At 39.0% G+C, this 24,873-nt stretch overlaps 1 protein-coding gene across 1 annotated transcript; it reads right to left on the reverse strand.

Annotated features, from left to right (window-relative positions):
- Positions 1 to 1,359: 1,359 nt before the first annotated feature.
- Positions 1,360 to 10,942, reverse strand: PRPF38B (pre-mRNA processing factor 38B). The gene is made up of 6 exons (XM_068963516.1): positions 10,422 to 10,942; positions 7,544 to 7,612; positions 7,118 to 7,269; positions 6,977 to 7,037; positions 4,727 to 4,950; positions 1,360 to 4,478 (listed from the first exon to the last, which is right to left on the reverse strand). Exons 1-6 carry the CDS (start codon positions 10,695 to 10,697, stop codon positions 3,629 to 3,631), a joined length of 1,632 nt encoding a protein of 543 aa, XP_068819617.1. The 5' UTR covers positions 10,698 to 10,942; the 3' UTR covers positions 1,360 to 3,628.
- Between the last annotated feature and the right edge of the window lie 13,931 nt (positions 10,943 to 24,873).

Genomic DNA, 24,873 nt, shown 5'->3' on the forward strand with positions numbered 1-24,873 from the left:
CCAAGCAGCTTGTGGGATCTTAGTTCCTCAACCAGTGATTGATTCCAGGCCTTAGGCAGTGAGAGCACAGAGTCCTAACCACTGGACTGCCAGGAAATTCTCTTTCCTGATTATAATAAAATGTCATGGCTTGTATTATATGAAATGCAAAAGAGGTCAGTTGTTGAATAATTCAAGTTTAACTCATTTTAGACACCAACCTGCTTCCCAATCAGTAAAGAATCTGCCTACAGCGTGGAAGAGACATGGGTTCAATCCCTGGATCTGGAAGATTCCCTGGGAAAGGGAATGGCAAGCCATTCCAGTGTTCTTGCCTGGAGAATCCCATGAACAGAGGAGCCTGATGGGTTACAGTCCATGGGGTTGCAAAGTTGGACATGACTGAGCACCTAACACATCCACACATACCGCACCCCCCCCCCCCCCCCCGCCCCAACCGGAGTAATTTTACCTGTGCAATACATTATGGATCATTATTCTGAAACAGAAATTCAACAATCAATGCTCTGGGAAACAGAATAATGGATTTTAAGTCAGCTATGATGGTAATGTTTTTCAGTTAATTGTATTCATGTTGCCATGCTTCCTACAGTACAAACGCTGACAGCCAATTATCCTAAAGTGAAAAATGCCACCTCAGAACTATTTGTAAAGTTCCAAGATTTCACAATGAGATGGTGAAGGAATTTTAGACTATCAGATGCTCCCTAGTGCTTCAGTGGTTAGGATTTGGTGCATTCACCACTGCCTGGGTGATTCAATTCCCAGTTAGGGAAGCCCTTCTTCTTGGGCTTCCCAGGGGCACTAGTGGTAAAGAACCTGCCTGTCAATGAGGGAGATGTGGGTTCAATCTCTGGGTCGGGAAGATCCCCTGGAGGAGGAAATGGCAACCCACTCCAGTATTCTTGCCTGAGAGTCCCATGGACAGAGGAGCCTGGCGGGGAAGAGTCAGACATGGCTGAGGTGACACTCTCAGGTCCCGATGTTCATTACCAACTACATAATACTGTTTTCTTAAACAAAGCTTAAAAAAAAAACACTGCACAAGACCTGGAACAACTTAGTTCTTTTGAAATTAGGAGTGAATTTTAGAACCCTTTTTATTTTTCTAGACATAATCTGTAGGTTTCATTAGATTCCAAAAAAGGAGTCTATGACTCAGGTTAAGGACCACTGCCTTAGAGGATGTAAGAAACTAAACCCAACTAATAGATTATAAATCAGGAGGTATTAAAATGCAAATTTTGTATGAAAATCTCAAGACTAAGAACATACTAGCTCATGTATTGGATTTAATTGCAAACTGAACATTAGAAAACAGATGCAAGATAATACATGGAAAAGTGAAATCATTTTAGTAAATTGAGGAAACTGCATGGAGGCTGCTAATTATATTAAGCTCTATCAAAAGCTTTTAATAAGTTTTCTCAAAAATTGCAAGAAACAATCCTGAGATGTCTTTCAGAGCCGCTTGTTTTCAGCCTTTTTGAAAGCTATTCTCCAAATTAAGTCATGCGTATGTCTGGCATTAATTAGTATTATTTACATGTTCTCCTATATATCAAAATGCTCAAAAGTAAAATGACAGGAAACTAAATGCAGTGATACTTTCACTTCTATTTGTAATAAATTCTTCCCATGTTTTGCCAAAATACACCACCAAATTAACTATATTCAAAGGAGTAGCACCATCCATTTAGGTATGCTAAATATTTGTTAAATCTATTGGCTTTCATCATTCAGGAAGTTTTCTAATTTCTACCTATCTAGTGTTCATTCACTTGACACTCAGCTTAAAAGATCATTGAATATTCTACTCTTAAAAGAAAGAGTATTTTCTTAGAATTCCTTCATTTAATGAGATTTTTCTGAAGTTAAGTAAGTACAAATGTTAGTTAAGCCCACATATGAAGAACTCTGCCAAATGTACTCCTTTGTCCCATTTAATGGGTTTTTTTGCAAGGTGGCATCTGAGTGCCCATCTCACTGGCCAATATGAAGTGAGAGAAACAAATGTTAATATGGTCAGTTAATTCTGTCAGAAGACTCCCTTATAGTCCTGTCAATGACTGAACTTTGGGCCTCTGTTATAAGAATTGGAAGAGTTATTTTTAAAAGCTCTTTCAAGTCCAAATTTTAAATGATTCTAATATATAACCTAATTGTAAAGTCCTGCAATAAGGACCTCGGATGTGAAACTAATTATTCAAACCAAAAAACAACCTATTGATGCAGTAACACCCAAGGATAAAGGGAACTGTTATTAAGAACTCTAGCAAACATTGCTGGCCATCATGTATGTCTAATTCCATCTACACATTTAAAATTTACTTGTCATTTGGGCGCTAAGATATCCTTCTGCTCAAAGTATGACTCTACTAACATTGTATCTATTTCCACAATAAAAAATACTTAAATTAACAAAAGGGGGAAGCCAACACCCAGGATAAAGGATTTAATCCAGTAATTTATTCCACACTCATGATCGTTCTCTGTAATCAGAATACAAGTCATAAGAACAATCTATCAAATAATTTGCTGATAATCTTAAATAATGCAGCAAAGCATTACTTTTAATACTTCTCTCTTGTAGATTAAGTTTAAAAACTCAAACAGCAATCTTCATTTTCAATAAAAAAAGTTTTGAATTTAAAAAAAGGACACTATATCAAGCTGTTTCATAATTTAAGTATTTTCCATTTATAAAAACTTTGGAAGCTTGAGGCTTATACCCATTTCTCTACTCACCTGCCCCACCCTCTCCCAATCTCACGTTAGTATAGGGTTGCTGCAAGAATGCTAGGCTTTAAACATTAATCTCTCCTTTAATATAGTACTTTAAAATCTGAAAAATTCAAGAAAAAGATTACATGTCATGTATTTTCTTCAAATAAAAAAGGAAAACTAAGTGAATTAATTTTAGGCATACTAACAGTGTCCCTTTGAGGTAGAATGCTAAAAGGACTTTTGATCAAATCACAGCCTAATTGAAACCTCTGCATCAGAAACTAACTTCTCATAAATTCTCTCTAAAGTTAACTGTAGAGACTATTAGGTTTAACATATTAACAAGAGCCTTCCAAGACAATATACAGTGGGCAAGAATGTTAATCCTAAAGCTGCTGCCTTCATGTACACTGAAAGCATGTAGTTCTCCTATAATAGACATCCTAGATCCATTTTCAAAGTCTTTAGCATTCTATTACGAAAAGCACAGCCATGCTAACTTCAGTACACAAACCATAATCCCACACCTACAAAACAAAAATAGAATTAGTGGCAGTTTATTGCCTTATACAAATTTAACCAACATGGCAACCATGCCAAAGGAATTAAAACATTTTCAGGACATATGTACAGACTGTACATCTCAAAAACAGTTGAACAATAAAATGCAAGAACAATCTGTGCATCATGTATCAAACTCAACAATTGGGTGAAGACATCAATGCAATAAATGGGATTACAAAGGCACTTCCCTACACAAAAGAGGAAATGAAAATGCAGCCTACAGGGAGCTTGAAGAGTGCGTAACTACTGCACAACCTCAACTTGGGAGGAAAAAGAAAAAGCAGATTTAATCCAACGTTTATAGGATTCAATGTGATCCACTTTTACAAAAAAACTGTCACACAGTCTCCTCCTTGTCTTTATGCTGTTTTTCTTGGCTCTCTGTTTCTATGCTTTGGCTCCTTCGGCGATCACGTTTGTCAGACTGGTCCTTGCTATCGCTGTGATCTCGTTTGTGGGAACGTTCTTTGCTTCCGCTGCGCTTCCTAGATTTTTCTTTGCTGGGGCTATGTTCTCGTTTTCTTTTCTCAACACTGTCAGTTCTTCCTTGACTGCCGCTTCTACTTCGTTTGTTTGATTTTTCTTTACTGTCATTTTTATGTTTACTTGATTTCTCTTTGCTCCTGCTTCTACTTCGTTTCCCTGCGTTTCTACTTCTACTCCTACTTCTATGTTTTCTTTCTCTGCTTCTACTTCTACTATGTTTTCTGTCTTTCTTGGAATCTTTTTTGTCATCTCTGTGTCGCCTGTCATCTTTGTCTTCTTTATGTTTCTTTTCTTCTACCTCACCCCTACTTCTCCGCTCCTTGGACCGTTCTCGTGATCGCTCCTTCTCTCGGTCATTACCTCTTTCCTTATCATAGTCACGGTCTCGTCTTCTACCTCTCTCGTTTTCTTTCTCTCTTTCCCGATCCCTGTCCCTTCTATCCCCTTTCCTATCACGACTCCGACTACGGCTTCTATGTCTTTCCCTGCTCCTGCTATGTCTGCGTTCTAGCCCCCGATCAATACTCCGGGATCTTCGCCTTTCTTTCTCCCTTTCTTTGGCTTCACGCTCTAGTCGCTGGCGTTCTTTCTCTCTTTCTAATTCTCGGTCAAAACTAGAAGACCCATGGCCTTCTCGATGATGGCTTCTACTTCTGGATCTTCTCGGGGACCTTCGTGGACTCAGTGATCTCCTTGGAGACCTAATATTCAGGAAAAAAGAGGAAGGGGAGAAAAAAACTTGAATAAAACATAAGCGTTACACATCAAGAATAATTTAAGCAAAATATTTGCCTGTTCTCATTTACAGATGCATAATTTGTTGAAGATGCCCTTAAGGGTAGAAAATGGGGGAAAGATGACAAATTATATATAAGAATGTGATACTAATTTCCAAGAACTTTTGCATAAAGCACATTTTAAAGCTGCAGTAACTCAAGGGTTACATTACCTTGAGCGTCTGCGCTCAGCATGTCTGTCTATTTCCTCAGTGCCTTCCTTTCCGTCCTTCTTGATTTTCCTTGGCCTGGTTTTAATCTGTTGATCAATATTTTTCTGAACCGGAACCGGAATTCTCGGAAACAAAGTAGAAAACCACTCCAGTTTTGTGAGAAAAGATCGCAGCATTTCACCAATGGTCATTACGCAGCCTCCACCAGCCTTCACATCTAGGTCCTACAGAAACACAAAAGATATCCTGGCCGTCAAAAAATTTATCTCAATAAATGTAAGAATACTATAAAAAATATAACCATCTTTGGAATCTCAAATACAAAAAAATTCTAACAGAAAAATTTCAGTTTGTGTACCTTTCTAATCTGGTAATGAATGATACACAGAAATATCTGGGCTCAGTGTGTGCATGCAGGTGAGAACAAACCCTGCAACCTCATGGACAGAAAGAGAAGTGACCTCTCTCAGTTAAAAAAGAATATGGAACACCCCCTTACATTACTAGACTATTTGGAACAATCAAATTTACATTCCACATACCTACTAACTATACATTTTATTTCTGTGGACACGTTTGCATACATGGTTCCTAGCGGCGTAACCTAGCTACATATGAACTACTTTAAATAGTTCCTGTCTAAAGATTATCTTTTAACAGCTCTAATATAAAATGAAGCCCTAATAAAACTGGAAGCAATAGCAAACCAACTGCCATGAAGCAGTGAGGTTTCTAATTTAGAGTTACGTAGAAAATAAATAAATAAACAAATAATTGGAAACGCATAATCCATGATGACCATTGTCTCTGAAAAGGGTCATTACCGCATGAAGGCCTTCTTGCTATGCCCTCTCACAGCTCAGGACATGTTAGTCAGCTATTGTCAGTCCCAAACCTATAGTGCAAGCACACAAGGAAAGTGAGATTTGTTATCTAAACAGGAAAACAAGAGCTAAAGGTAAAACTGCTTGCACTCACACACATTTAAGTGTTCAGATATACAGTATTTCCAAATATAATCGCTGCAGATATCTAAGGAAGAAAACAATAAGTTAGCTTAAATAGAAAGCCTCAGGTTTGTAAATACAATAAAAAACAGATTAAACAGAAGCATTCAGAAACAAACCTAATATCAATTTATGAAGTGGGACATGCTTTTTAAATATAGAAAGGAGAAGCACCCTAGCCTGAAAAATCTTATCTAAAAAGAAAAAACGATTGTGATTTATCATCTAACACACTTTTGGCCTCTTCCGAGATAATAAACAGACTGTAAATAGACTTTTTACAAAAGAAAAAAAAAAGTACAGAGAAAAATTTTCCATGTCTATATGAGTGAGATTTATTTAGTTGTGCGTGTAGTAATAAAAATACACCAGAAAGATTTCCATTAGGACTATCCTTTAATACAACCAATTCTTTGGATACATTTTAAATAGGGCTACTAAAACACCACTCAGTTTTCTTTATGAACCTTAAAGTGTAACGGTGGGGACAGATGTATGGACAACAGTGATCATTATTAAGATCCTTCTGTGATCTTGGACTTTAATACATGTATGATTTAAATCTGACACAGTAATGTATTCCAAAGTACTTTCTGAACATATGTAACAAGTTCAACCTTAAGCTTGAATACTAAGTTTTACATTAAAAAAAAAAAATCTAAACTACTAAAGAGAGGTTTCTTTCTGTAAACATGTATAGTAAGAGTTAGAAAGCTGGGACTGAAATAATCTGATCACCTTGAACAAGTTATCTAAACCCTCACCCTATTTAAATTCCACTCAGCTCTAAAATTCTGCATTTTTATACAAATGGAAATATTCCTATTTGGAGGAAATTATAGGGTAAAAATCCGAAAAGTCCCAGAATATATATATAAAAAAAGCAATAATTACTATTTCTATGTGCACGTCTTACCACCTCAATCTTGAGCATGGCCAACTAAAAAGTCACTATCAACTGTACAAGTCAAGATCAATACACAGAACACAACTAGGAAGAGAAAACTCAATAGTTAGCAAAATAAATCTAAACAATTTAAAAATTTGAAAACAAGAGTTAAAAAATTTAACCTAAGACATATAAAATCCACCCTAATTTTAGTAACAGGACATTAATTCCAAAAGTATGTGAGTGAATAAATTTAGGTACAGAAAATTCTGGAAGATGTTAAATCATCAATAAATAAAAAATATTTTAAAAGGATAATCAGAAGAAAATTAATTATTACCCTTGTTGACATACCTCTTCATCATCAAGGAAGGATTCAAACCAGTCCCACAGATCTGTAGGGGGCTGTGTGTACCTAGAATCACAAAAGACTGATTAAGCTTAGGTCAATTAAAATAAGATATTTATTGAAAATGTAGAGAAACATATGCTCACCTTATATACATAAATCCAAGGGCTCTAATATATGGAGAGTCTGTGTGTGTTATAAGACCCATCACTTGCTTGCGAGTTAATTTCAGAGTAAATAATTTGTATAACAGGCAAAAAGCTGTAGAAACAATTCCTCCTGTTCCAACACCTCGAACCTTTAAGGGAACGAATTAAGACAGTGGTAAAGTAATTAACAGAGATACTTAATACCAACTGATTAATCCTATTAGCTATTAATACAAGATACAATCCAGAACTGAGAACAGACCATTAAAAAAAAAAGCTTTTCTAACCCCAGGGAACACTTTAGATTTTTAAAAACATAAACTAACTGTAACTTGGTATGTAATTGACAAACTTTTAGTTTTCCAAACATAAACTTAGTTATTAGACACAGAAAAACTGAAAAATGCACGTACTTCTACTTACCCCTCCGCACATCCCTGTTTGGCCAGCTGTTTTCCTGCTTCCTTTCTCCCATGGTTCAACATGCGTGACCTGAAAATAGAAAAGAGAAACACAACAAACATTCATGCTTTGAATGTTTAAAAAATGATTCAAGTAAACCCCAATCCATAACAGAGCAGCTCTTCCAAAAGTTTGGAAGTTGGGCATTTTGACATGATGTATATATTTTGTTTACATACATTTTAAAGTATGTAAACCATCTCTGAAAACTGCTTAGATATTTCAAATAGCACCAATAAAGCAACCTAGGGTTTAACAAAACCTCAACAACTTTACACAGCAGAAATCCCATTAAACTAGCTTTGTAGGGAGCAGATACAGGTGGAGATATGAAATTTCTAGTCTTACACACTTAAAAATTGATAATCAATTTTGTATTATGAAATACTTAAAAAATAAAAATCCTCATTTTAAAATGGATTTAAAGCCCCAACTTAAAGCAGAAAGTATTAACAAAGTTTAAGTATTTATTAAAAAAAAAAACTTTAAAATACCCTTAATATTTCAATTTTGTGGTGATTTAAAATTCCACATTATAAAATAAAGAAAAAACAAAGTGTGCTAAAGTAGTAACAAATTACTTCTGAAGCAAAATCATCAAACTTGATATTTACACATTTTTTTAAAACCATGATCAAGCATTATGTTCATTTCTGACTAAAGATGAAATTACAAAGGCCATACCTACACATAGATTATTCTAGTTACTGTATATTTTCAGCCTGATTATATGAACCAATTCAATTTTCCCCCCAAATATAAACTGGGTCAAAAACAGTAAGTATAACTTGCATTGTCAAGTATATTCAAAGATACAGATCTTTGCTAAAGTGGGGCACCCTATAAAAACAATATATTTCACCTAAAAACAGCAAAGAAAGATTAGCTGTACAACAGATATAACAAAGGTGTTTTGAAAAAATAAGATCCGTATTAGTTTCTTAACTTGAAACAAAACCAAATGGTTTTGAAATCCTGTTCTTTTACTCGTATTTCTGAAATTTTACTTCCACCCATCCATTATTACATGAAATAGTTCTTGTCAATGCCTCAGACAGAAAAGCATGCATTTAAATGTAAACACTACACTATTCTGCTCAGTGGACTAAGCTGCACTGCTTTAGAGTTTTATTTCCTTCCCCCACCTTGCTGTGAAGAGATGTTTCAATTCCTTAAAGGCTAACCAAAGGGGTGGATGCCATACAAAATAGACTTACAAAATAGGAAGCCCATATATTTCAACGATTATTTGATCTGGATAACAAAACCCGAGTCTTCAATTTTATAACTAAATTTAAATAAATTGTAGTAGAATCTTCAGTGTTTCAAGACACAGTATGTAAAATGTGAAAGCAAGCTTTTCCCTCAATCCTATTAACATTTGCCTAGGTTATTAAACAGAACCTGCCACAAAGAGCAGGAACCAGATCTCAACTGAATAAGGGTTAAATATTCACCACATTGTATCCACACTGAAAAAGGCCTTACCTTAAAAAAAAAAATCTAGTTCACAGTATTACAATTACTTACAATATTAAGAGTACACAGAAATTTCAGTTTACTTTCTATACCCAAAGTTGAATTATATTCTCAAAATAAGATCTCCTATCAAAACCAACTGGTATCTCAAAATCCTTTAATAAGCTATTCACTTATTAGGGGAAAAGGTGGACAAAACGTAACCTGAAGGCAAATAAAGAAAATTTCCTCTCTTATCACCTCTACAGATATGTTCAGGTCAGGGAAGATAACTTTATGTGTCTGTCAAGTGGTTTTTAGGAGTTAATACAGACAAAACGTATTATGTCAGATGTCTTAGTTTACGTATTTAAAGACCTTTAAGATTAACTGATATTCTTTAATAGTATAAGTTTATCCTAGGAGGCCTGGAAGATAATTTTTAAAAACTACATAATTTTTAGGTAAATGGAGAAAGCCTACCAAATTCGTGAGGAAAAGACCAAAACCAATGGTCAAAAAAAAAAAAAAAAAATCTAAGTAGCCGTTCATTTAACCAGGGAAATGCATTTATGGCGATTGAGCATGATTAATAATGCATACCTCTACCTGCGACCCTGGGCTGCTCCGAGCCTCGCTGCAAGACTGAGTCAATCCTGCTAACGAAACAAGAACTGAGACAAGAGTGCAGTGAGGAGGCGCCAGGTGAGCTCCCCAGCACAGCCAAGCCAGCACCGACCCTGCCGCAGAAGCCCAGGGCCCAGATAATTCTAAATAAGCCCAACGCACAGGTGACTGAAACCACTCACTCCTGACCTCCTGCTGCTAAAATTTCCAGGCCTTCGGTACATCTTTTCCACTTGCACCTCTCCACCCTCGACCCTCCCACTCCACCCGACACACACACTGACCACTTCCCTGTCCGGATCGGATAGTGAATACCAACAACACGAGGCCAACAATGAAGTCAATACACGAACTGGCCCGGGGTGAGGGGGAGAAGCACCAACAAGTTGGCGCTGAGCAGATCCACGTCAAAAGAAAGAAATTTAAACTGTAAACTGGAGAGGCTTCAGTTACTCGTTTCTCCTCTCCCCCAGTCCTCCCGTCCCAACTCCCCCCAGGGGCGGGCAGGAGGTTGGGGGAAGAGAGAGATCAATGGCGGCGGGCTCTCCCGGCCCTAAAAATCTGAAAAGGAAATGAGAGGGCGGCCCCAGTTTGACCCCTCCCTGGCGAACTACAAGCCACAGCTCCCCCTCCGTTCAACCTTTCCTCAGCTACAGATCATCAGACCTCGAGGGCCGCCTCCGCCCGTTTCCTCCATACCCCTTCCTCGGAACTTAACATCCCCCCCACCCCGCCAAGTCTAGTCGCTTCGTACCTTAAAGTAGATCTCGTCCACCACCTCGTGGTAGGTCTTGAGCTCGTACAGCTGCACTTTAAAGTAAGGCGACGACAGGATATTGGTCAAGATCATGGGGTTGAGGTTCATAGTCTTTTCGTTGCCCCACAGCGGCAGCACATTGCCCTGCTTGCCCGAGACTGCCGGCTTGGTGGTGCCGCCGCTGCCGCACTGCTGCTGCTGCTGGGCTGCGGCCGCTGCCGCCTGGTGCTGCGGCTGCGAGTTGCCTGTCAGCGCGGGGCTGTTGTTAGCCATGTTGCGGCGGAAGGAAGAAGGGAGGGAGAAGGGAGGGGGAGGCGGCCAAGCTCGATCTCGCTCTTCGGGACAACGGTCCGGGACCCTACTCCATGGAACGCCGTCGAAGAGGGGGCCGCCTCGCTGTCCCTCAGCTGGGTGAGGGAGGGCAACCGGAACGTAAGAGACGGACCCCTGGTCGAGAGCAGACGCCGAATCGCGGGCCTCGAGAACTCCAAGCAGACACCGAGCCGGCGGCCTGGGAGCGCGCTCTCTTCCGCCAACTGCCCCTGGGAGCAAGATGGCGGCCCCCGGCGGATATGACGCAACACGCCCCAGAATTCCAAGCTTAGCCGACGGCCAATCAGAGACGCCCAGGTGGGCTCGAGATTCCTCTTCCTAGTTCCGCGAGTTCGGCGCACACTGCGGTCGCGGCGCTGGCCTCTACTGCCCACCTCTTAGGAGACTTAAACACTGGGGATTTGGTGGCCAGGGGAGGGGTTTGTCCGTTTGATCTGTATGTTGGACTGCGGCCCGGGTTTCTCCTTTCGGAAGCTGAGCGGGAAGGCGTTCGGAGGGCTGTGTGCTTGCAAATTCGTGACTTGATTCCTGTGGAGTCTCTTGGGTTCACAGTTTTCGTATTCTCCGATAGGACCGCATTCATTCATGTGATACCGACGCAAAGTCGTCCGCCAGGCTGTAGTGTCTGGCCGGAGGTCTTATTATTGGAACCTAAATTTATTCAACAGTAAGGTCGAGATAACATTTTAGTGGACTGTTAAAAAAGGCATTTTTGCTTTAAAAGAGCTGCTGTACCTGTAGCGCCGTTTTGTTACGTGACTTCTATTTGAGTACTTCCATTCTGCCGATGCACTCTGACTGGGGGAGGAAGAGGTGGAAGAAGCTGCTGGGTGTGAAAATGAGTCAGAATCTCATCTTTCAAAAGCTACTGTTAACCTAGAGAAGATTTATGGTGTTTGGGAGCTAAGAGAAGGCGAAAAAAGGCAGTAAAATTTGTGCAAGTATTCATGAACTGGGCAGTTTTATAATCAGTAGCCTGAGTATCCATAGAAGCAAGGAAGATCAAGCTCAGTAGGGGGTAGTCTGGCCGACCGAGGGCAGGAAATACACTTATGGGGGGAGTAACGGCTGGATAGGAATTGGACCACATAAGTGCCTGGAATCCCGAGATGAAACATTAGGAATTTAATGGCATTTAAACCCAAGGTTACAGCTATGACTCCAAAGTCACCTTCGATGCTAATATGCCAAATAGTCTCAGGTTCCAGTTCATTCTTAACAGTGTTGCCAGAATCATCCTTCGAAAAGTGCCGCACTCCTTACTCAAAACCTTGGATGCTCAGTGTTATCCTAATTGCCAAAATCCAAGGACATTTTCCATTCTCCATCCTATTTGATTTCTCATTGTGACACTTTAATCATTTAGTCTTGCCTAGAAACTTGAAGTAGGAAGTTTGAAGGTGGAGTTTTTTTTTTTTTTAAAGTATTTAAACTTTTTATTATCGGAATATAGACTATTAAAACTGTCTCCTTTCAGGTGAACATTGAAGGGACTCAGCCATACATATACACGTATCCACTCTCCCCCAAACTCCCCTCCCATCCGGGCTGCCACAGAACATTGAGCCGAGTTCCTTGTGCTATAATATAGATCCTTAGTGGTTATCCATCTTAAATGTAGCAGTGTGTATATGTCCATGCCAAGCTCCCTAACTGTTCCTACCCCCTATTCTTACCGCCACCCCAAGCTTAAGTTGGTTCTCTGTGAGTCTGTTTCCTAAGTTCATTTGTATTTCTTTTTAGATTCCATATATAAGGGATGTCACATATTTTTCCTTCTCTGTCTGACTTAATTGGAGATCTTAAGTTCAGTGGCTTAGACACAGAGGAGGGGAAAAAGATAAGACAGAAACTTTGGGAAAAATCCACATTTGGATGAAGTTGAACCAGTAGGAGATAGTGGTATGACAATGCAAGGAAAGATGAATGAGAAATGAATGATTATAGTGATTAATATTTAGAGCTGAACAGTATGTAAGTGATCATCCTGTCTAGTTCCTTTATTTATACTGGAGAACTAAAGCTTTTAGAAGTGGTTTTTAACTTCTTAGTAGATCTTGTTTTTCATTAGTATAGACTTACTTCCCAAGGAAAATAGATGATCCTAAATTTTAATGAATTACTGTTTTTTAAAAAAATATTTATTTTTATTTGTTTGGCTGCATAGAGTCTTAGTTGTGGCACGTGGGAACTAGTTCCCTTACCAGGGATCAAACCTAACCCCCCTGTATTGGGAGCACAGAGTCAGCCACTGGACCACCAGGGAGTTCCTTGAATTACTGTTAAAAATAGCATGAAAAAAATTTTGAACCCAGTTTTTCCTTTATGTGTATTTTTTTTGCCTTGATAATAAGTTTATTAAGTTTACTCAGTGACATTAATTGCCAAATCCTACTAAATGCTTAAATCTTTAAAAAATTCATTTACCTCTAGACTTTGAGTGTAAAGCTTAGTAGAGAGATTGAAGTTTGATGTCAAAGTTTCAGTGGCATCAAACTAAGTATTAATATCAAATCAGGTATTAGGATAAAGTGCTTGACATATTCAATGAATCCCTAAAACAGCCTGAATGTATAACTATTACCCCCATTTAAAAAGTTATATTTAACTTAGGAATACTACACTGCACATAGATAAAGCTGGGAAGTTTGGTTTGCTTCATTTTGATACATGTACACTTATTGTCTTAGTCTTTGCAGGCTATAAAAAAAATCACAGACTGAGTAACTTATTAACAACAAAAATTTATTTTTTACAGTTCTGGAGTTCTGGAGAGTCTAAGGCCAAGGGGAAACTCTCTTCCTGCTTCATGGTTGGCCCCTTCTAGCTATGTAATCACAAGATTGAAGTGATGTGGAAGTTCTCTGAGATTTCTAAGAGCACCAACCCCCATTTGTGAGGGCTCCTCCCTCATGATTTAAGTACTTCTCAAAGGCTCCACCTTCTAATACCATCATCTTTGGGGACTAGGGCTTCAAATTCTAATTTCAAGGGTTAGAACTTTGAGAGGGACCCTTAGGTCTATCTCAGTACCCATTAAACCATCATCACAATCAAGGTAAAAATCATACATCACCCCAAAAGTTCTCTTGTGTCCTTTTGTAATCCAGTCTCTCCCTCCATCTCCATCCCTAGCAATCACCTGTCAATATAGATTAGTTTGCATTTTCTTGAATTATAATAAATACAATCATATACTAGGTTCCCTTTTTACCTGGCTTCTTTGACTCGAAATAATTTTCATGTTCATCCTTATTGCTTGTATCAGTTGTATGTGTGCTTGTTTTATTTTTTTACTGTGTAGTATTCCGTGGTATGGAATTCCTACTATTTGTTTACTCAGTTATCTGCTGGTGGGCATGTGGATTTCTAATTTTTGTCTATTACAAATAAAGTCACTATGACTATGAACATTTGTGTACTAGTCTTTGTGTAGATGTTTTTCTCTTGGTGAATACCTAGATGTAAGACTGACTGAGTCATATGATAGGTATATGTTTAACTTTTTCAGAAACAGCCAAACTGTTTTGCAAGGTGACTAATATTTTACATTCACAGCAGCAAAGTCTGAGAGTTCCAGTTGCCCCATAAACTCATCAACACTTAGTATGAGGATTTTTTTTTCTTTAATTTTAGTCATTCTAAAGGGTGTGCAGTAGTATCTCACTGTGGGTTTAATTTACACTTCTCTTATGACTGATGATGTTGAACATCATTTCAGGTACTTACCAGCATTCATATACCTTCTGTTGTGAAGTTAGCTTCAAATCTTTTGCCCATTTATTTATGTGGGTGGTTGTCTTATTAAGTTGGAAGATTTTTGTTTTACATGGTCTGGATAGAAATCCTTTGAAACATGCGTTGCAAGGATTTTCAGTCTGTTTCCTGCCTTTTAATTTTGCTAATGGTGTCTTTCAAATACTTTTTTATCTTAATGAAGTCCAAGTTACCAAATTTTTGTTTTGCTGATGATTTGTGCTTTTTTTGTTCTAAGCACTTCTATCTTTAAGACTGAAATGACTCTCTTATGTTTCCTAAAAGTTTTATAATTTGAGAATTGATACTTAGGTTTGTGATCCATTTTGAGTTAATTTTTGCCTATGGCGTAAGGTAGAGTTGATTTTCTTTTTTTTTTACATGGCTATTTAATTGATCCAGCATCATTTGTTTGTTTTTTAATTTTTTTTAAAATTTTATTTTTACTTTATTTTACTTTACAATACAGTATTGGTTTTGCCATACATTGACATGAATCCACCACGGGTGTATACAAGCTCTCAATCCTGAATCCCCCTCCCACCTCCCACCCCATATCATCTCTCTGGATCATCCCCATGCACCAGCCCCAAGCATCCCGTATCCTGTATTGAACATAGACTGGCAGTTCGTTTCTTACATGATAGTATACATGTTTCAATGCCATTCTCCCAAATCATCCCACCCTCTCCCTCTCCCTCAGAGTCCAAAAGTCCATTCTATACATCTGTGTCTCTTTCAGCATCATTTGTTGGAAAGACTTGTTTCCCTGTTGAATTGCTTTAGCATCTTTCTCAAAAATCAACTGACCCATCATGTATAAATTTACTTTTGAACTCTACTGTGTTCCATTGATCTATCTTTTCGCCAAAACCAAACTACCTTGATTACTGCAGCTTTATAGTAGGTTTTGAAATCAAGTAGGTTAGGTCTTCCAACTTCATTCTTTCTTTTAAAAATTGCTTTGGTTACTCTGGGGCCTTTGTGTTTCCATCAATTACTTAAAAAAGAAAAAAAAGTCTGGCATGTGGAAGGTGTTTGATAAACGTATCATTTATGAATAAATAATTTAAAAAATTGCCAAATGTAACTAAACATAAATTAATATTTTGAAGATTTTATTGTTCAAAACAAACTACAAAAACAACCACCACAATTCTAAAGTAACAAAATAAGCCATTGACTAAAGTACCCAAGAATAAAAATCCGATACTACCGGTAGGTTGTTATAGTCAAAAGTGTTAGACAAAGCTATCCCTGTTTCCTTGGTTATGACTTCAAGGTACTGAATCAGATGAAGTATGAATTGAGATTTAAGAATTATTAGGTTTGGGGAAAAATAGATACATGTATATGTATGGCTGAGCCCCTTTGCAGTTCGCCTGAAACTACCACAACATTGTTAACTGGCTATATCCCAATACAAAATAAAAATTTTAAAGTTTGGGAAAAAAAATTAAAAGAATTATCAGGTGTTAGTAGAACCTGTCAATCGTTTCACAATAAACATAAGTCAAACCATTCTACTATATGCCTTAAACTTACACAGTGATGTGTATCAATTATTTTTCAACAAATTGAGTGAATAAAACAATTCCTGATCCGGGAAGATACCACATGCTGCAGAGCGATGAAGCCCATGTGCCACGACTATTGAGCCTGTGCTCTAGAACCAGGAGGCTGCAACTACCGCGCCCATATGTGCCACAGACACTGAAGCCCGTGTGCCCTAGGGCCCATGCTCCACAACAAGGGAAGTCACTGCAACGAGAAGCCTGTGCACCACAACGAGAGAGTAGCCCCCACTCACCACAACCAGAGAAAAGCCCTCGAAGAAACGAAGTACCAGCACAGCCAAAAATAAATAAAAATTATAAAAATAAATAAACTGACTGCTTGCAACACATCTGACACCAAGCGTTAGCGGTTCCCCCACAAACCAATCAATTTTTCATCTCTTTGTACACTATGTGTCCTACAATTTAATTGCAGTCCTGACACTAATTACTTAGAGTTAGCACATACTGCACAGGTCAAGGGCTCAGTCCCTCATGACTTCCCAATTTAGGCATCAGTCACAAGTAGTGGTGAATGAGAGCAGGACCCTGTAGGGCTCTCCAGCTGCAAGTCCTTTCTGTGCTCCTTGTTTCTTGTTCGTAGAAAATAGGCTTCATTCAACCTCCTTGACCTTCCCAGAGTTCCTATCACCGCTCACAGAACTCAGAGAAATACTTTGCTTATTACTACAAAGGATATTATTAAGGAATAGCCAGATGAAGAAGTGCATAGGGTGAGGTTTAGAAGGACTTCAGTGCAGAAGCTTCTATCCCAGTGGAGTTTGGGGTGCATCAGCATACAGACGCATGGCTGTCTTCATCAATCTGGAAGATCTCCGAACTCCATTACTTAGAGGTTTTGTGAAGTTCTGTTATTGATACATTGGGATGCTTGACTGAATCATAAGCCAAGGAGGTTAGAAAGAAAGAAAGTGGAGTTGCTCAGTCGTGTCTGACTCTTTGCTACCCCATGGACTGTAGCCCACCAGGCTCCTCCGTCCATGGGATTTTCCAGGCAAGAATACTGGAGTGGGTTGCCATTTTCTTCTCCAGGGGAGGAGGTCAGGATAGGGCCAAAAGTTTCAACCTTCTAATTACCTGATTTGGTTTATCTGGCAACCAGTTTGTATCTGAAGCTATCTAAAGGCCCAACCAGAATCACCTTGCTAGTATATAAATGATACTCACCAAACAGACAGACAACCCCTCATCATTCTAGAGATTTGGAGGATCTTATAAGCTTTTGTTAGGAGTTGCCTGGTGGCCTAATGCTTAGGATTCTGGGCTTTTACTGCTGTGGCCTGGGTTCAATCTCTGGGTGGGGAACTGAGATCTTACAAGTACTGCAGCATGGCCAAAAAAAGAAAAAACAAGAAGCTCTTATTTTTGGAACTGAGGACTAAGAACCAAATATTATAACAAAAGATGCTCCTATTACTCCTATCACTCAGGAAATTAACAAGGGTTTTAGAAGTTCTAGTGCAAAGAACTGAAGACAAAGACCAACATACATATTTCTCAATGACACGGAGTTAACTGACTTCCTGGATTGTCCTCACATTTATTGAAGACTTTGAATTAGGCTTACTCTCCAAGTGGAACCAATAATTTATTAATTTGTTTAATTATTGGTTCCACTTGGAGAGTGGAATGATGAAGTGGGATGCTGCTGTAAGAAAAGGATAGTCAGTTGTTAAGAACACAAACTCTGGGGCTTCCCTGGGGGCTCAGTGGTAAAGAATCTGCCTGCCAATGCAGGGGATACAGATTCAATCCCTGCCACCTGCAGGGAAGATACAATCAAGTTACAATGCTATAACAAAACTCCTTTCAGATCTATCTATTTGTTTATATGAATGAGGTTTTTAGCACTTACATATATAAGTATGAAAAAAAATAGCAGGAATTCCCTGGTGGTCCAGGGGTTAGGACTTGGTGCTTTCACTGTGGTAGCCAAGGTTCAATCCCCGGTCACTGGGGAACTAAGAGCCTTCAAATTGCACAGAATCGCCGAAAAAAGTATAGTATTGATATTATGCTGTGTCTCATCTTTTTTATTTTTATTTTTTGCCTTGCTGCACAGGATCTTACTTTCCTGACCAGGGACTGAACCCATGTCCCCTTCAGTGGAAGCCTGGAGTCTTAACCATTGGACCACAAGGGAAGTCCCTTCCCACAAGGGAAGGACACACGGGAATCAGCAACATTCATAAACAGCTATATGTACTAACTGTTTAAAAAGATATATCTTATTAAAAGATGTAGTTCTCATAAAATGTTACTTTCATGTTTAATAATCACTTATCAATATTTACAGTATGTGCCATTTTGATCAATTGTGCATTAATAGTGGCTCAGATGGTTAAGAATCTGACTGCAATGTGGGAGATCTGGGAAGATCCCCTGGAGAAGGGAACAGCAACCCTCTCCAGTATTCTTGCCTGGAGAATTCCATGGACAGAGGAGCCTGGTGGGCTACAGTCCATGGGGTGGCAAAGAGTCGGACACGACTGAGCGACTAACACACTTTCAGTAACTGTTGAAAACAGTCATATAGAAGAAACACTTAGAGCTTTATAATCCTAGGAAATGACATTATTTTCTTTAACATATAGATTTATTTAGAGAGAAGTATGATAAAGTGATCACTAGAAGATGTGTGAACATAAATATGTCATTTGGAAAAAATTTTATAAGTAGAATGAAAATACTGGATAAAGGAGGAGTGATATAAAATTTCTTACTTCATATGGAGCTTTTTCATCTTTTTTTTTTAATTGCAGGATAATTGCAATGTTTTGGTGGTCTCTGCTGTACATCAGCGTGAATCAGTCATAATCATATATACAGCCCCTCTCTCTTGAGCCTCCCCCAACCCCATTCCACCCCTCTAGGCCATCACAGAGCACCAGGGGGCTCCCTGTGTTTTACAGCAGCTTCTTGTTAGTTACCTATTTTACACATCAGCATGTATACATGTAATGTTACTTTCTCAGTTTGACCTGCCCTCTCCTTCTCCCACTGTGTCCACTAGTCTGTTTTCTATGTCTGTGTCTCCATTTTTTCTCTGTAAATAGGTTTCTCAGTACTATTTTTCTAGATTCCATATATATGCATTAATACACGATTTCGCTTTCTGACTTCACTCTGTACAATAGGCTCTAAGTTCATCCACCTCATTAGAACTGACTCAGATGCATTCATTTCTATGGCTGAGTCATATTCAACCACAGCTTCTTTGTCCATTCACCCGTCAGTGGACATCTAGGTTGCTTCCATGTCCCGGCTTTTGTAAATATACTGCAGTGAACACTGGGGTGTGCATGTCTTTTAGAATTGTGGTTTTCTTAGGGTATATCTCAGTAGTGGGATTGCTGGTTCATATGGTAGTTTTATTTCTAGTTTGTTAAGGAATCTCCATACTGTTCTCCATAGTGGCTGTACCAATTTACATTCCCACTTCATGTCTTCTTAAAATGGCTATTGTATCAGTTAGCTACAGTATTAAATTTCATTGAATACTTTTTAAAAAATTTTATTTCTTGGTAGCACTGCACAGTATGTTAGTTCCCTGACCAGGGATTGAACCCGTGACCCCTGTAGTGGAAGCACAGAGTCTTAACCACTGGACCACCAGGTAAGTACCACAATGAATACTTTTTAAAAAGCAGTGTAAATATTAGTTTCAAACATCAATATTTATAATACATAGCAAATTAGATCCATTACAAACACTTAAGCATTTGGTGAAAAATTTGACATCAGTTAAAAAATGTGTGAATAGAGAACAAGTAGTCAAGCCACAAACTGGGAGAAAATACCAGACATATATGATAAAGGACTTTTATCCAAAATATACAAACAATGAAAAATTCAGCAAGAAAATTAACAAGCTGATTTAAAAATGAGCAAAAGACCTAAGGTGTCTACCTTGCCAAAGAAAATATTGCTTCCCTGGTGGTTCAGTGGTAAAGAATCTGCCTAACAATGCAGCAGACACGGGATCAATCCCTGTGTGAAGAAGATCCCCTGGAGAAGGAAATGGCAACCTACTTCCGTATTCTTGCTTGGGAAGTCCCTTCACAGAGGAGCCTGGTGGGCTATATACTGTCCAGGTCGCAAAAGAGTTGGCTATGACTTAGTGGCTAAACAACAACAACAAAGAAAACATACAGATGGCCAATAAACATAAGAAGGTCTTCCCCGGCAGTTCTGTGGTTAAGACTCTGAGCTTCCATTGCAGGGGGTGCAGGTTTGATCCCTGATCAGGGAATTAAGATCCCACATTCCATGTAGTGTGGCCAGAAGTAAAAAAACAAATAAGCATATGAAAAGATGTTAAACATTATGTTTTTAGGAAATCCCACTATACACTTACTAGAGAGACCTAAATTCAGAACACTGACAACACCAAATGCTGATGGGATGAGAAGTGGAAACTCTCATTCATTGTTGATGGAAAGGCAAATGTTATAGCCACTCTGGAAGACAGTTTGGCAATTTCTTACAAAACTAAACATAATTAAGGATTCCGATTACCCTTTGCAATGTGTGTCGGGTGGATATTTCTCCACACCATCAAGCAATGCTCAAGACACCAACTGGGTCTCCTACAGTTCAAGTTAACTTTGACAAGGATCTACCTGGAGATTATGCCGGACCCCACAGGTTAAGGGCTCCTACAAGTCTGCCCAGCCCTTCCTCTCAGTTAGACATTGGTCACAAGTCTAGGTTGTTCCCTGTGCTGCTGCTTCTTTTAAAATTTATTTCTTTACTTGGCTGCTCTAGGTCTTAGTTGCAACATGCGGGAAATTTTAATTGGGATATGTGGGATCTAGTTCTCCAGCCAGGGATCAAACCTGGGCACCCTACACTGGGAACATGGAGTCTTAGCCACTGGACCACCAGGGAAGTCCCCGATAACTCCCCAGTCACTTATTTCATGTTAGACACCCATACCTGGTGGAATAGTCAAGCCATAACAGAGGACCTCTATGTTTCTTTTTCACTCAAAACAGTACTTGGTCCAAAACAGGCACAACTGTACATACTTATCAAATAGATAATCTTAGTTATTTCTCCTTTTTCAACTGAAAGAAAAAGTTGACAGAGAGGGTATGTAAATTTCTAAAATATAGAGTGTAATAGTCAAATTAGGATTTTAGGTCTATTTGACTTAAAACTCATCCTGAAAATGTATAACATGTCCTGTATCTCAGTGGCACTTAGAATCTAGTGGAGGAAGCTAAGATTAGGTATGTTGAGAAAATGAGATGACAAAGAGTAAGCTACAATATTGGCTGTGGGAAGGAACAGATGCAACTGACAGCTTGAAAGGGTCAAGATTTGGTGATTGTCCAAACGTGGGAAGGGTGGGAATGAATAGAGCCAAGGATGATGATCAGGCTTTGAGAGGGTAGAAGACCAGGAGAATGATGAAACAGGAAAATTTGGAGCAGGAGCTGGAGCTGGATATGAGAATTCAATTTTATTAATGAACCACCAGCAGGCAAGGCAAAAACTCTAAATCCAGGAATCCTATACAAATCATCTATTAATTTCTAAAAAAAATTTCTTTAAATGTTTGAAATTGTGGTAAAATATACATAAAATTACCATTTATTTGATTTGGGTAATTTTTTTGTCCACACCATGAAGCATGTGGAACTTTCCTGACCAGCCATCAGGAAAATCTATGCCTTTTGCAGTGCAAGCATGGAGGCTTAACCACTGGACCACGAGAGAAGTCCAAAATTTACCGTTTTAAAGTGTGTATTAATAGTTCAGGGGCATGAAGTACATTAATATTGTTGTGCAACCATCCCCATCATCCATCTATAGAATTTCTCCATCATTCCAAATTGAAACCCATTAAACAGTAACTCCCAATTCCCTCTCCCAGCCCCTGGCAACTAGTATTCTGTTAGGTAGTTAGTCAGACATGACTGAGTCCCTGCCCAAGCCTGGATGGGGTCATCTTTCCATCCCCCACCTGGACACTGGTGATCAGAATATGCCCAGAGATGCTTCCTTTATTTAGTCAAGGACTGCTGAGTTTCCAGCCTTGTCAGGACCAAGCTAGATAAAACATGACAGCATAGGCTGGTGCAGGCCCACCAAGACCTAAAAGGTGACTCAAAGTAACCTGGAGTTCATTATGCCATATTTATAATAAATGAGCAATGCAGCTTTTGCACTACTTGCCCCTCCCCCCACCAACACACACACACACACACACACACACACACACACACACCCCATGGGTTTCACTTGGGTGCTTATGGGTAAGTGCATGCACACGAGGAGAAAAATTATATAACCTAAAGCTGTCAATCAACTTGCCAGTCAAATGATGCAGGACCCAGGGAGGGACTTTCCACCACTCTGAAAAACCAACCTACCCCCATTGTGGGGCTGCTTCTGGTTTCCAGACAGCCTGCTCTTAGCTTTTCTTGGGAGAGTACTTCCACTTTGCCAATAAAACTCTTGCTCCTTAAGACTGAGTCTCTCATCTGAATTTTTTCCCTTGAGAGAAGAACCAAAGATATCATCATTCCACTGGTGAGACTTCTACTTCCTGTCTCTATGAATTTGACTATTGTAGGTATCCTGTATAAATGGAATCCTACCAAAGAGGAGGAAAATAACTTTTCCCTTACCTTTTTGAGTTCTTGCCTGAGATTCCTTGTAATAAAAGATGGATTAACAAGAGAAAAACAGATAGAAGTTTATTAACATATATCTAGGAAGAATGAGTTACTGAGAAGGCCCAAGCTACCATCTTACATAATGTCTTCAGTAAAGATAAAGGAAAGATACTGGGGTGGTGGTGAGAAGAGGCCAGTTATGGGAGGTCACCAGGAAAAGCATGGTAAAAGGCGTAATGTTTGTTTTATAGGTTTAAATCAGTATCTTCTTTCTCCAGTAAGATTTCAAGCAATTTAGTCATCTTTCTCTGCCAGATAGAGGGAGATACTCTGATAAATGAAGATTTCCTTTATAAACACATATTTCCATTTCCAAAGGGTAACGTCTTCTGCGTCTGCTGTTTCTTTATTTTTCTAATTTTAATTTTTTAAAAGGACCACCAGCCTTTTCTTTCTTTTTAAAATATTTACTTATTTGGTTGTGCCGGTCTTAGTTTTGGCACGTGGGATCTTTACTTGCAGCATGGGGTCTTTAGTTATGGGATGCGAGATCTTTAGTTGCAGCATGCAAACTCTTAGTTTAGGCACGTGGGATTAGTTCCTTGACCAGAGATGGAACATAGGTCCCCTGGATCACCAGGGAAGTCTCTGTCTGCTATTTCTTTAAACAATCAGCTAAAAACAGTCCTTATGTCAAAGAGGCACATTTTGGGGAGCCATTTCTGCTATCCTGCATTTGCACCTTCCCTGAGAAGTTCCTGCCTTTGAAACATCCCCAGAAGATGATTTGGTACATTGCTCCATTTCTCATTGAATTAACCTCTTTATCCTGAGAATAGGTCAGTTAAATTAAAGCGTGCTATCTAATGTCAGGAGGCAGTGATGCAGGTTGGCTTCCAAAGTCACACCTATGTGGTACAAGCAATCATGTATTCAGTAAGAGGCATTGCCACAGAAACAGAAGAAAAACAAAGTTAATGGTTAGAAGAAAATATAAACAAAAATTTTGAGTCTAGGGAGCAGTTAGTCAAGATTTCTAGATGGTGGGCTCGAAGCATCTTCAGAGTAAGTAGAGGCAGCAGTAATTTGATAGATTTTCCCGTTATCTCTGGTTGATGTCAGGTGTTCTAGTGAAATATCTGAGTGGGCCACAGAGCAAAAAGCACAAAGTTGGTCTGGATGTGAGATGTTGTGGGAATTTCTCTGAAGTTTATCTCAAGTCATCCAGCTTCAGCTTTGATAAAATGGCAGTTTTTGTTTTTATGATTTCAGGTAACAAGAGTGGAAAAAATGTGGAAATCTTAGTTTAGTGACAGTTATTGGTGAAAACTAGAATAATTCAGGATTCAGTCTAATTTGCAGGTAGATAACAAAACCTCTTGGCAGGAAAGCAATGACAAACCTACAGTATACTGAAAAGCAGAGACATTACTCTGCTGACAAAGGTCTGTATAGTCACAGCTATGGTCTTTCCAGTGGTCATGTACGGTTGTGAGAGCTGGAATGTAAAGAAGGCAGAACGCCAAAGAATTGATGCCTTTGAACTGTGGTGCTGGAGAAGACTCCTGAAAGTCCCTCGGACAGCAAGGAGATCAAACCAATCAATCTTAAAGGAGATCAACCTGAATATTCTCTGGAAGGACTGATGCTAAAGCTGAAGCTCCAGTATTTTTGTCATCTTGCGAACAGACAACTCATTAGAAAAGTTCCTGATGCTGGGAAAGATCAAGGGCAGAAGGAGAAAAGGGCATCAGAGGATAAGATTGCTGGACAGCATCACTGATGCAGTGAACATGAACTTGGGCAAACTCCAGGAGAAGGTGAGGGACAGGGAGGCCTGGTGTGCTGCATGCAGTCCATGGCATCGCAAAGAGTCGGACACGACTGGGTGACTGAACAACAATAAAACCTCAAAGGCAATGATCAGGACTAGAATCCAGTATCCACAAATCCAGTTCTATTGAAGATTATTTTTCCTCCCCCACCCACAATACAGTATTTGTCCATGACCACCCTATTTCACTTAGCATAATGTTTTCCAGATTCATCTATGTAGTAACATGTCAGAATCATTCCTTGTAAAGGATATATATGCCACTTTTGTTTATTCATTTATCCATTGATGGGCATTTGGGTTGTTTCTACCTTTTGCTATTT

This window comes from Capricornis sumatraensis, chromosome 2 (genome assembly GCF_032405125.1).
Source record: "Capricornis sumatraensis isolate serow.1 chromosome 2, serow.2, whole genome shotgun sequence".
NCBI lineage: Eukaryota > Metazoa > Chordata > Mammalia > Artiodactyla > Bovidae > Capricornis > Capricornis sumatraensis.